The sequence below is a fragment of the Cenococcum geophilum genome (genome assembly GCF_001692895.1).
Source record: "Cenococcum geophilum 1.58 unplaced genomic scaffold K441scaffold_26, whole genome shotgun sequence".
Classification (NCBI taxonomy): Eukaryota; Fungi; Ascomycota; class Dothideomycetes; order Gloniales; family Gloniaceae; genus Cenococcum; species Cenococcum geophilum.
The window spans coordinates 1,021,768-1,036,059 of record NW_027137584.1 but is presented as its reverse complement, the minus strand read 5'-3'; the positions used below and the strand labels follow the sequence as shown (position 1 = coordinate 1,036,059).

Below are 14,292 nucleotides of genomic sequence, written 5' to 3'. Positions count from 1 at the left end.
CACGTCAACTTTGTCCCATAAGTGCATTGTATCAGATTTTCCTCTTCTTTATAGATTATGATACTGAGCAATTATACTCGAATCTCATAAAAAGGCGTCTTGTGGTAAGTCTCACGTTTTCTAATCCTATCGCTGCAGTCCTATCACAGCTATCATTCTCGACCCTAGTTGCGATATCTATACTCGGAGCGTTGGAGTCCTTTTGATACCTTTGTCTATGCTTCGGGAACCCCTTTAGTTAAATAAGCTGGGGATAGAGATCCCTCTACACTCCCAATTCGGGCTGACAGTATTTTTCCTTAGTAGCTTCTTCTCCCGGATTCCATTGCACGGCTCAAACCCTCCATTCGTTTCCATCACTGGTTTATTAAGTTTGTTTTGTTAAATAATTATCGATATGATTTCCGCTCTTGCACCTCTAGCTGGCAGCTTTGCGCTGATTTTTGGAGGCTGCTGTTCAAACGTAAGAATATCGTACAGAATATTTGCTGCAAAGAATCTAACCAACCACAGGTCTACTGTCTAGAGGCTATCGTTAAGTGAGTCTAAAGAGTCACTTCACTACAACCACTAATTCAATGTTTTCAGACATGAACCCGACAGTGGTCTTCTCATCACCCTTTTCCAATTCGCTTTCACGTGCATCTTTGCTTGGCCCTCTCAGGTTGATCTCAACGGTCGATTTCTTCTCAAAGACACTCCGGTCCCATTGCGCAAATGGGCTCTAAGCGCTGCGATGTTTTTCACCGTCAATATGCTAAATAATTGGGCTTTTGCATTCAATATATCTGTCCCAGTGCATATCATCCTCCGTAGCTTTGGGAGTGTTACGACCATGAGCGCGGGGTGGCTTCGAGGGAAAAAGTATTCTCAGATACAAGTCATTTCCGTAGCGTTGCTTTCAATTGGGGTAGTAATATCAGCCTGGGCAGACGCTGCTTCCAAGGTATGATAGTTTCTTTGGGTCTTGGCAAATCATTTTGCGAACAATAGCTGATGCCTAAGACTGGCGGACAGGGCAAATCCATGAATACAGCTAGCATTGACTTTACTGATGCCTCACTCGAAACCGGCCTGGTAGTTCTCCTTGTTGCCCAAATGCTTTCGGCATACATGGGTATCTATGTGCAGGATATTTACGCCGAGTACGGCAACCATTGGAAAGCGAATCTCTTTTACTCGCACTTCTTCAGCCTGCCGCTCTTTCTGCAACTTTATCCCACTCTTCACTCCCAGTTTTTACGCCTAAGTGCTTCACATCCATTCTCCGTTCCACCGGCTGTCGCCACCGCATTCCCCTCGACTGTGTCAAACGCCCTCGCATCAACTTCTGAGGCAGTCGTTTACCTCACAGCAAACGCAGTCACGCAGTTATTGTGTATTACTGGGGTGAACATGCTTAGTGCGAACACTTCAGCAGTCACGGTGACAATTGTACTGAACATCCGGAAGCTGGTGAGTTTCTTAATTAGCGTTTGGTTGTTCGGAAATCCTATGGGCGGGTTGATGAAGCTTGGGGCAGCTATCGTGTTTGGGGCTGGTGCTTTATATGGGTGGGAAACTACCAGTAGGATTCCCAATAGACGCAAGGCCCAGGAGCAACAGATGAATGGAAAGCTGCAGAGTGAGAAAGAGAAATAGAAGGCGTATCAACGACAACGGAACAGCGGTATCGAGCTGGTATGTGGTGTATGAGTCTCTGAATGAATGTCAAAGGTGTCTATTTGTATGCCTCGTAGAACAACTAAGTCTTTTCAACGTGGACACTTCACCAGAGACGTGTCTTTCCCAGAAGTGATAAAGTGAAACAATCAGGCTGTGAAAAATCCACAGCGCATGNCATTCCTACCGAATTTTCTGGAGCCGGCTACACTAGTGTGGCCTTAAGTTTATATAAAACGGTTTTTCAACCAATATAAACGGAATTTGCAGGTCCGTTCCAATACTTGTACTACCGGTTTAGTATGTAGAGCCTGCCCGGGGAGAGTTTGGAGGGGCAACAACGAGCAATCAGGGGTTGTCGCCATAGGCACGCTAAAATTCGGCTGGTGGCTCAAGGGGGGGCGCGCATCGCCCCAGTCGTCGAATTGACCACCTAAACCGATATCGTACCCTTTTAATAATTCCCGCTCTCCTTCTTCCACCTTCTATCATAATTTCCATTTCTGTGTTGGTAAGTGATCACCTTGGAGCCATAACGTCTATCCTCTACACTGTAAAACTAACGTAATTGATTCTTCTAGTCAGCTTCTCTGGAGCTATTCGCACGCCATGTCTTCTCCTTCTACAGTACGGCATCGAGGCGGCCAGAATGCCAAGAAGCGTCCCATAACCCCGAATCCAGAGGTCTCATCAGACAAGGATATAGATGCGGTTGCAAAGGTGAAGAAAGAGCTCCGACCTTCACAAGGCTTTGAGTGGGACTACAAGATTGCAATTACAATAATCACGATTTTGGCTTTTGCTACAAGATTTTACGGGATAAGTCACCCGAATCAGGTCGTCTTCGATGAGGTGCATTTTGGAAAGGTATGAGGATATCCTCAGTCCTAGATGATTGAATCTTCTTTCACTTCGGCACTGCTTACTGCTCGACGAATGGTACTCATTGCTCTGGCTAACAAGTTCTTGAACAGTTCGCTTCTTACTATCTTCAACGAACCTACTTTTTCGATGTCCACCCTCCCTTTGGAAAGCTTCTCTTCGCGTTCGCCGGCTGGCTGGTGGGATACAAGGGTGATTTCATGTTCGATAACATTGGCGACTCCTACATCTCAAATAGGGTTCCTTATGTTGCATACCGGTCCATGCCTGCCATGATGGGTGCACTCACGGTCCCGACAGTTTTTTTAATTATGTGGGAATCCGGATACTCGTTGCCGGCTTGTGTAACTGCGGCTGGATTGCTCCTCTTCGACAACGGCCATATTGGACAGACCCGACTTATCCTTCTGGACGCAACGCTTATCTTTTTCATGGCTTTGAGCGTACTTTGCTACATTCGTTTCTACAAACTAAGACACGCACCATTCAGCAGGAAGTGGTGGAAATGGCTACTTCTGACCGGAGTCTGTCTAAGCTGTGTCATCTCAACAAAATACGTCGGTGTCTTCACCTTCTTCTCCATCGGGGTTCCGGTTCTCTTCGACCTTTGGGATCTCATGGATATCAATCGCCGACAAGGAGCCTTGTCTCTTCCTGAGTTTGGCAAGCATTTTGCTGCTCGTGCCGTTGGTCTCATCATCATTCCATTTTTCCTTTACCTGTTCTGGTTCCAAGTGCATTTCTCCATTCTTTCAAGGTCCGGACCCGGAGATGATTTCATGAGCCCCGAGTTCCAGGAAACATTAAGTGATAATATTATGACCATGCAATCTGTCAGCATTGACTATTTTGATTCCATTACGATGCGCCACAAGGAAACCAAGGTTTATCTTCATAGCCATCCCGACAGGTATCCTCTCCGATATGAGGATGGCAGAATCTCAAGCCAAGGTCAACAAGTCACCGGTTACCCTCACAACGATACCAACAACCATTGGCAGATTCTTCCCTCCAAGCCATTACAAGGTACCGTTGGTCAGCGCGTAAAGAATGGAGACATTATCAGGTTACGACACTTGGTTACGGATACCCTTCTAATGACCCACGATGTTGCTTCTCCTTACTACCCCACGAACCAAGAATTCACCACTGTTGGCCAGGAGGAGGGTAACGCGGATCGTTACAACGACACTTTGTTCGAAGTAAAGATCGAAAATGGCAAGACCGGGCAGGACTTCAAGACTATGTCGTCCCACTTCAAACTAATTCATTATCCCACAAAAGTCGCTATGTGGACCCACACAACCCCTCTTCCGGACTGGGCGTACAAACAAGCCGAAATTAATGGTAACAAGAACGTGCAGCAATCCAGCAACATTTGGTACGTTGATGAGATTCCGTCTCTTCCTGCCGACAGCGAGCGCCTCAAGCATGAACCGCGCAAAACGAAGCACGTCCCATTCTTGAAGAAATATTTCGAGCTCCAGCGAGCAATGTTCTTCCATAACAACGCTTTGACAAGCAGCCATCCTTATTCCAGTTTCCCTATCTCATGGCCCTTCCTTCTCCGCGGCGTCAGTTTCTGGACGGAGAATGACACTCGCCAGCAAATTTATTTCCTTGGCAACCCCGTCGGCTGGTGGCTCGCCAGCAGTTTGCTCGCCGTATTCGCGGGCATCGTTGGCGCCGACCAGCTCGCTCTACGAAGGGGCATGGACGCCCTAGACGATCGTGAGTCATCCCTTCCACATTTCCTCCGTTCTCTCTATTTTGACAGTATAATCTAACCCCAGTCTGGGGCCCAGGCACCCGCTCTCGCCTCTACAACTCGACCGGCTTCTTCTTCCTCACCTGGGCCGCCCACTACGTCCCCTTCTTCATCATGGGACGCCAGCTCTTCTTGCACCACTACCTTCCCGCGCACCTTGCGTCCGCGCTCGTCACCGGCGCGCTCGTCGAGTTTATCTTCAATATCGAGCCCGCGAACCTGGACGAGGGTGTGCTGACGACCGATGGCAAGAAGAAGGGCGCTTCGGGCCAGAGGAGCCGCCCTGTCAGAGAGAGGCTTGGACAGCAGAGTTTAATGGCCAGCTGGGCGGCTACGGTGGTGATTTTGGCGGCGGTTTTCTGGTCCTTTTTGTTCTTTACCCCGCTCACGTATGGCAAACCTGGGTTGGACGTTGACCAGGTCAATGCGAGGAAGTGGCTGAACTATGATTTGCACTTTGCGAAATAGACGCCGGTGGTCTAGGGTCGGAGTATCGAGGGCATAGATATGGAGGTAGTATGAGTTTTGTGTTGAAAGGGTGGAAGGGAAAGCGGAGGCGGGGGTAGCGAAGCAAGGATTCTTGTTTTGGGGGTAAGGTACGGCAAATTTCTGGTACTGTAGGTTGTGCTGAAGGGAGCGTGGTGGGTTTCCTTTACGCTTGTGTCTCAAAACCTCGCTTTATATCAGTGTTGTGTCTAGTGGGCTATTTTTCTTGGGAGGCGGGGAGACCTTTTATTCTTTTGTGAGTAAGGAAAGGGAGGGGAGGAGTTTGTACTATACTTCATTACTTGAAAAATTCATGAGTGAAGATTATGCAGTTATGCAGAGCTGCGCTAATGTTGATGAACTGTACTTTAGTCTATATTCAATCTTTTATTAAGAGGAATCGTTTCCCTAGATGATTTAGGGAGTCCTTGGCTTGTCTCAGCCACGACAACATAAAAGTCACTTATTCTACTGCCAATCGCGCACGATTGCAACCTAATACATATACGGAGGCTTGACAAAACTGAGAAGCATTCAATATGCAATTAATATAGAATGCCTGTGCCATCCCAGTATTAGTACGGCCTTGTGCTGATATTGACAGTGTTCTTATCAATATTCAATATCAGTGTGAGGCCGTATTAATATTCATATTGAATATAGTACATAGTAAGCATGATGTTTTAATTGAAAGTAGGCTCCTCTCCCGGGGTCTAGTAGAGCTTTAAAATAGCTGCTCTCTTGCGACTGCTCTCTCACCACTACCGTCACCTTCGTGATCCTTGGCGTGGTGTAGTTAGATGTCGGCTGCTCTCCAGATTCTGCCAAGGCCTCCGAAGCCTCTTGTACCTCATCCATCGCCATAAGCCTCCTTCTGGCGGTGATATCACTTAATAGCCAGCTCTTCAAGCACTCCGTATATTTAATATTGGTCCTCCCTGGGAGGTATGGCGTTGACCAAATGTAGAGTGTCGGGGGGTGCAAATTTGACAATGTTGAGCGCGATTAGTCGTTTACGAAATGCATTAGAATCCTTGGCACGCGGATCCCAAAAATTTGCACCCGAACTTACGTATAAAACCGTGAGATACCCCATTTCAACGTTAAACGCGCCTTATTGTCGATATAACTCCCTACCGTTAGTCAGTAAGTTGAAGCCGACGTCTCCCTGCTATTTGCCCTATCTTAACGCGTTTCCTGGTGTTGTAGTACCCGCAAAGAAGCCCGCAAAGAAGCCCGCAAAGCAGGCCTTAAAGTTAACGCTAGTAACGTTAACGCTATTAGCAGCTCCTCTAGCTGGCAGTACTCGCTCTATTAGCAATGCCTGCGCTTATTTACGTACTGCTAGTGTCGCTCCTAAGGCTCCTAAGGCTCCTACTGTAAATAAACGTAGGAAGCCATCTGCTCCTCCTTTAGGGCCACCTAAGTCTAGCCAGCGCGCTAAGCCGATAAAGGTAACCCGGATAACTCGCATAGAGCCGCCTATAGACTATAGTTAGCGTATACGGTTTTAGAATAAGGGTATTAATAAAGTTAAGGAGGCTACACCAAATCAGGCGTTAGAGGGCTATAGTTATCGTAGGCACTATTTTAATAAAACTAAGGAGGTTAAGGCGAGGAAGGAGCGTAGAAGGGATAAGCTTTATGCTAGATAGGAGCACGATATTAAGAGACTTAAAGGCCTAAATTTAAAGGTTTCGTTAGATCTAAAGAGGCTTAATTTAAGCCCTTTTAGCTTAGATCTTGTTAATTAGGATAATAAGGACTTTAATATTAAAGACGCATTAGAAGGGCAAGCGGAAGATCTATATTAAAGGCGTTAAATTTAAGATTAAGGTGTCCGTCTTAAGCGTTAGACTAAATAGGTAACCGTTAACTATTCTATCTACAGTTAGTTTAGGCTCTATATTAATAGTTCTAAGATTACTATAGACTACCTAGTTAAGTAAAAACAGCAGTTATATAACCTAAGCCTTATTAAGGACGCTATTATAAGTAAGATTAACCGTTAACTTAGTGGTAAGATCTATACCTAGGTTAAATATCTTATAGTTATATAGTATATTTCTAGCCACGGCAGACGAGCTAACTGCTCTATTAATAACTTCTCTATTAAACAGAGCGATTATATACTTAAAGTTATTAATATCTAGTGGGCGCATAACCTTAATAGCGATATTTAATTAACTTTTAAAGTTAAAATTAACTATAAGGCGTTAATAAAATTAGGAAGGAAGAGGAAGGTTATTAAGGAGTCCGTTAAGATCCTATTTTTTTACTAGTTGCCTTATAGTCTAAAAGTCCTACTCTTATACTAAGTAAAGGCGCGCCTATAAAATTACGCCTAGAGCTATTATTATAGCAGAATCTAAGCCGTTAAGTAGTATATAAGGATATTACTAACTTCTAAGCTCGCCTAGGGAAATAGATTAAGTATATAAATATAAACTGTGGTAACTATTAGAACTTTTGCTATATATTTAATAGTTAACACTATACTACTAACGCTGCTTAGTATAAGGCCTAGGTAAATACTATTGCCTCTAGCGACACCTAGTATAAGGAGCCCCCTATAAAGGTTTTCTGTGCTCTTATAGTAGATAGTCTAGTTAACTACCTAGGTTAATAATTTTATAAACCTTTGGCTATAGCTAAGCTTTATATAGCAACTAACCATATAGCTAAGCTTTAGAAATTGTAGATAGAGGCCTATAGACGTTAATTAGAGAATAGAGAGGAAGAAAGGAAAGAATGCTATAAAGAATAATGTAAGGAATAAGAGGAACATCGCCGTCTAATTGCCATGCAGAAGTAGTAGTAGTAGATAACAATGTTTCCATATAGCTTTAATCAGCAGCTACGTATATATTTTTAATACCACGCTAGCTCTTCCTATATATAGTATTTATAGAATTAAGCGCCTTATTATCTGCTACGGTAGTAGCTTTAACTACCTATACCGCCGCCTACTTAACTGCCTATTTAACCTTAAATCTAAGCTACTACTCCTGCCGTTAACCCTCTACTACTGCCGCCTCCTCCTACCCCTATATATAATGTTAACAATCACACACGCTTAAGTCCTATATTAGTTAATAAAGAGGATACGGATACTATTTAGCGTTTATTTATATAGAAGCTAAAGAGGATATATAACGCTATAATATAAAAGAAACTAAAGTAGTTTAGGGATATTATATTAGAATAGTAGTAGAGTTTAAATAATCTACGTGTTATAAAAAACAAAAATTTACGCAAATTTTATAGGGCTTTAGAGTTAAGTGCCGCTAATAGCTTTGTTAGTAATATAGCTAGCTAGCTCCATAAATTTAAAGTATACTATAGGTAGTAAAAGGCCGCTATAGCGGTAAACGCCCTTATGGACTTAGTAGGAGGCTTTATATATAGGTAAAGGATATATAAACTAGGTAGAAGGGGGTGTTTTTAATAGTAATTTAATATTAGACGACTTCCTAAGTGCCTATAGCGATATTAAAGGCGGCAGTTAATTCCTCTAGCCCTTAAACTTTAATACTATGCTTAAATTACTCTAATTAACGCCGTAAACGCTCTAGCTTAGCCTATTCTATATATATTCCTCCTATAGCGTATTAAAACTACTATTAGGTAAAGAAGTTATACCTACTCTTATAGATAGCTCGCTTAAGAAACTTACTATAATTATAGTGGAGTTCTTAAATATATAGGTACTAGCGATAGATCTATACCTTTAAGACAGCCTATATAAGCTTAATTAGATTAAAGTCTAGTACGTATAGCGGTAGATAGCGAATAATATAGCTCTCCTTTTTAATAGCAGCTAGAATCTACGCGTTAACGTAAACCTTTAGGTTATCTATTACAATTACTATAGTCTAATTTAGATATTATTTATAAAGCGTAGGAAATAGATAGCCGTATAGCTACTTAATAAAGTTATTAATCTTAAAGTAGCCCTTATAGGCTTAATAGCAAACCTAGCTGTTAATTATTATAGCCGCGCAGATACTCCAAGTATCGCCCCTTTAAAGATTACCCTAATAGCACGCCTTCTTACTAACTAGAGCTCGCCCTCTAGTCCACTAGCTAGTCTTTTTATTAAAAATAGTTTTATTAAGGAATACTATAATATCTACTAGAAACTATCTTATATTATTATAATAGAGCTCCCTTAACTATAAGTTATAGCCCTATACTATATACCTAATTACCTTCCTTAACTACTCTTCCTTTTTTAAGATACGGTGAATTGTAGTATAAGTAATATTAAGATTACGTTCGTAATAAAGCCAGTACTAAATTTTATTTAGATATTTCCAACTATTATAAAGTAGGAGTTTAAGAAGAGCCTCTTTATTAGCTCTTATTAACGCCGCTAGCTAGCTAGCCTTCTGTATATAAGGCCTAATAGGCTAGCTATATTATATAAGGTAACGTTTAGTATTATATATTATAGCTTAACTAACGTGTAGCTATTCTGTAATAGTATCTAGCCGCTAGCCTAATTTAAGTAGATAGACTATATCCGCGCAACGAGCAGGGTTAATAGGAGGCACTATAATACTAGAAAATGCGTTAAGATAGGGCAAATAGTAGGGAGACGTCAGCTTTAACTTACTAACTAATAGTAGGGAGTTATATTAATAATAAGGCGCGTTTAACGTTAAAATAGGGTATCTTACAGTTTTACACATAAGTTTAGGTGTAAATTTTTAGGATCCGCGTGCTAAGGATTCTAATGCATTTTATAAATAATAAATGACTTAACGTAATTGGTAAGTATGTTGGCCACGTAAGTAAGCTAGCCACCTTAAAACTTACCAAAAATTAGAAAATTCACACTTTAATATCTTAACAACTACTTAATAATAAATTCTAATAATTTAGATTTGGACTTTTATATACGCTTTATAGCTCCTATTAAAGTTACATAGTAATTGGTTCAGTGAGGTTTAAAATATTATAATTTGGGGGCCAAAATAAAGCCAAATTGCTATATCTTAAAAACCACTAAACTAATTACTATGCAACTTTAATAGAAGCTGCAAAGCGTATATAAAAGTCCAAATTTAAATTATTAGAATTTATTATTAAGTGGTTATTAAGATATTAAAGATAAATTTTCTAATTTTTAAGGTGGCCAGCTTACTTGCGTGGCCAATATACTTACCGATTACGTTATAAGATCTAATTTAATATTTGCTTTCTATAGGTTTACCTAATAAATTTAAAATGCGTACGTATTATAAGGAGGCCCGAGAGTTATTTACCGATATATCTACCTTATTTTTACCACCTTAACTTTAAAAATATTCAATATTCAATATCTTTTAGTATTAAACATTAAATATTACTCCAAGTGGTGCTAATGAATTTCTTAAAATATTGGCAACCCTATTTCTTAATGTTTCAAGGCTATCGAATTTCTAAATCTAGTAAATTTTCATTGGACACCATCAATAAGGCTGCATCTTATGACTTGCCTACGAAGGCACGCGGCATTGAAAATGGTCCATTTTTATTTATTGCCGAAGTAAGGAATTTTCTTAGCAAACCCCACTAAAAACTCCTCTCTTTAGCAATAATAAAAAATGTATCCCTTGCCTAAATGGCTCCACAAACCAGTGATCTTAATTATGCTATCTTTTTAACTTATTTATAATACGTATATATAGCTAACGCTGCGCATAAGTTTAGAATCTATTAAAAAACAGCTATAAATATTAAGGGCTAGGCCGTAGAGACTAGGATGTGACGGCGCTGGAGCGCGTCACCTAGTCAGGGGTTCGCGTAAGACTTGGCATGTGTATATAGACGTCGCCTCACCACCTTCTCTTGCTCCTTAGCTTAATATCTTCGTAATACAGCATTCGTTCGCTTGATCTTGCAAGCATTCGTTCAAGTCTCTGTCGAGACATTTGTTCGATGGTTCGAGCCGTCACATAGGATTTAACTTATAGAGGCTGGCTCTCTTTACAGATATATAAACCTAACGAGTTTAAGTACAATATTATTCCCTTCTCCTTTTAGTAAGATAACGCTCCTTTATATACCTTAAAATAGATAAAATAGCGGCTTAAAAAAAAGGAATACCAATATATAAGTATATAGGCAATTCCTATAAGGGATATTATTGCAGTTACCTTAGGTTACCCTTAGGACAACCCCCAGACGCCCCTTAGATAGTCGCCAGTTACGTATTAAAGGCACGTACCCATAGTATATAGTCTTTACAATCTTAAAGGCCTTACCTCCTTAAGGATTTATCTCCCTATAATCTATCCTATTCTATAATCGTGCCTTATAGCCCCCTATCTATAAAGTCCCCTTATATTTAAATTATTTTTACTCCTTTTTAAAAGGGTAGTCGGCTTTAAAAACTAAATTATTAATTTATATCTTTTATTTATATCTACTATTTTTCCTTAAAAATCCTATAATAACTTAAATGGAAACTCTACGGACACCTTATAAAAAGCCGTCGCGCTAAAATAGAAAGGTCCCTTTAATAGCAAGAGATTGCGATAATATAAACTTTTAGGTAAGATAGCTAAACAAGCCCTAATACCTAGATATACTAGGAGCTTAAAGACTCTTATATACCTATAGTTACTATCTAAAAAACGTAGATACCCTCTATAATAGTTATAATGCTATTAAAAAGTAACTAAAACCCTTTTAGCTCTACCTAGGCTAATTAAGAGATTAAGCGCTAGAGGTAACTTTAAAATCTTCCCTTAAGCTAGAAATGCTAAAGAAATATATTTATATATTTAACTAGGGATCTAACTAGAACCCTCCTAGATAACTACCAGCCTATAATTAGTATAGTAGCAGTATATAAACTACCTATAAGCTAAACAGGCCTACCCTTTTAAGTAATTTAACCTAACTATTAACTTAGAACCTAAGCCTTGTTAGAAAGCCTATACTAGCTATTAGTACTAATACTATCTTTATAGCTGGAGCTTCTCTAGGCCTAAGTTTAGAAAATTAGGAGCTTTATATTAATATTTTTTTTAAAATAAATATTAGAAAGCTATTATACTACCTAATACTTATCTAAAAAAGTATAAAAGACTTAGAGAGGTATTTATATAATAAATAGAAAAAGGATATTATTGGGAATAAAGGCATATAAGGCATATTGCCGTCACGTGCCGCCGCGGCACTAGCGTGGTGAGGAACCTTAAGTTCCTTACCCCTTTCTTTAACAACAAAGTTGAATTAAGAACAACAACCATTATACTATCTACGAACCGTAGCTACGTGATATCCCCTTATATAACCAACACTAATTAGTGGTTAACTTCACTGTTATACCATAGAGCAGCTAGGTATTCCACTAAGAAGAGATGAGCTACTATACTAGTGCTACTTATACTAAAGGGAGCTGTCTTTTAAGATTAGAACTGGTCCTAAACCTTAAATAGAACTCTTTTATAAATTTAAGGATCTAAAGGCCAGAACTGGTCCTAAGCCTTTCTAAGATTATGGATTCTTACGTCTATTACGCAGAATAACACGCGTTATAAGTCTTCGCGATTTAAGGCTAGAACTGGTCCTAAGCCCTATAATTGCAAATATACGTCACGAATGTGTACTAAATAATAAACGCGTACTAAATAACAATCCCTATACTAATAACACTTCCCTCCCTCTAAAAATATAGCTACGCCTACCTTAAACGACTGGGAAGACTCTTTACTACTAGGGGTAGCTTTATACGCGAAACTTATTAATAAAGATTAGGATAAATTTACTATTAATATAATAACTTATACGGCAAAATAAGTTAATAGCTTTCTTCTATACCGTATTATATTCTACCAAAGTAGATACTATGCCGATTTATAGCTATGGGAATATTTTAGGGAGGATTTTATAAGATAGACCGCCAATACCTAGGCACTTAGTAATATTAATATTATTTGGGATTTTTAAGACTTCCTCCGTAGAAATGGGGTATATATTACTAAGAACGGTAACCTAATTGCTAGTAATATTTAGGCTGTTATTACTAATATAGAAGAACCAGTATAGATAAAAGCTAAGATTATACGTTAACTACGGAAACCTAGAACTAACCTATATTCTTTAGAAGGTAACTTTAATTTAGAATAAAAACCCTAGAACGCTACTCTTCTACCTAGAGGTGCTCTCCCACCTAGAGGTGCTCTCCTACCTAGAGGTACTCTTCCTCTACCTCCGCCGTCTTTAACTCCTCTACTCTAGCTAACCGGTAAGCCTCTACTATAAGAAGTCACGAATCTAATAAAGGTATATTTGGACGAAGAAAAGAAGTTTAGAAAAGAACTGTATAATATACTCGGAGTAAAACTATAGGTCTTTTATAACTATTATAATAAGGTTAGAATTTAATAACACCAGTACTACTACGCTTTCTCCATTATATTAAAGGGATAAGTAGTAATATTCTATTATAACTATATCGCGGGTAAAAACTATAGCTTTAATACGATGCTTTAGCTTACTAGAGCCCACTTTAAGACTAATAAGAATTGCCAACTCTATATATCCGAATAGCGAGAGACTATATTTTAAAGAGTTATTACTTCTAACCTAATAAAGACTCGTTTAGAGTGCCTTTAACTACTCTTTAATAAACTCTAGAGAATCTAACGCGGACTTACTAAAATTTACTAAAATAAGAACAGCCTAAGGGACTAGGTTATTTTAGCATGCTATAGTATTTCTAAGTGTAACTTAGCGCTATATAAACCTATAGATACGTTTAAAGGAGTATATACTAAGCTACGCTCCGCTATAGGTACTGCAATGCGAATATAAGAATCTTAATAGTTCTATACCGAAAACCCTACCCAACTAAGTATTCCTAACTAACACGATTATAACTAGACTAATTAAATATATAGTGGCCGTAGTAGGGAATACGGAAGAGGGTATAATTAATATTAACTATAAGGTAATTATAGAGGTTCTCGTGGAGGTTTATTTCGAAGTAATTACTAAAAGAAGTGCTACGTTTATAAGAAGCTAAATTACTAGTTAACTAAACACTCCCTTAATAAGTGAAAGGAGGCATATAATAAGTTTCGTTAGAGTATAAGAAACATTAGAAATTATAAGGTTACTATAGCCTACTTCTAAAGCTTCCTAGTTTAATATAAAGGCGTAAAAGATCTTAAGGGTAAGGTTAATAAGACTAAATAGCTCCTTATAGATATAGAAATTAAGAACTACTTACCTAACCAATACTTTACTAAGTATAGTAAGGTAGATGGTATATAAACCGTCGCTATTTTTAATAACTAATCTACGCTCCATTCTATTATAAAGTTAGATATCTTTAACGAGCTAAAGGAGAGCTTTGCGTTCTTCTTTAACGACAAATACTCGGCGAATATCTTCTATAGTATTATGCCAGATACTAGAGCCGTAGGAGTATCTATAGTAGGAGAACCTTAAGTTTAAGCTCTTTAATAACTTAATACTTCTATTTAAATTAACTA

At 39.1% G+C, this 14,292-nt stretch overlaps 1 protein-coding gene across 1 annotated transcript; it reads left to right on the top strand.

Moving 5' to 3' along the window:
- Positions 1 to 397: 397 nt before the first annotated feature.
- On the top strand, positions 398 to 4,780 carry K441DRAFT_687710 (glycosyltransferase family 39 protein; the record flags this gene model as incomplete). Its single annotated transcript, XM_067652114.1, has 7 exons — positions 398 to 463; positions 514 to 539; positions 589 to 946; positions 1,018 to 1,624; positions 2,291 to 2,529; positions 2,637 to 4,275; positions 4,350 to 4,780. 7 exons carry the CDS (start codon positions 398 to 400, stop codon positions 4,778 to 4,780), a joined length of 3,366 nt encoding a protein of 1,121 aa, XP_067503003.1.
- Between the last annotated feature and the right edge of the window lie 9,512 nt (positions 4,781 to 14,292).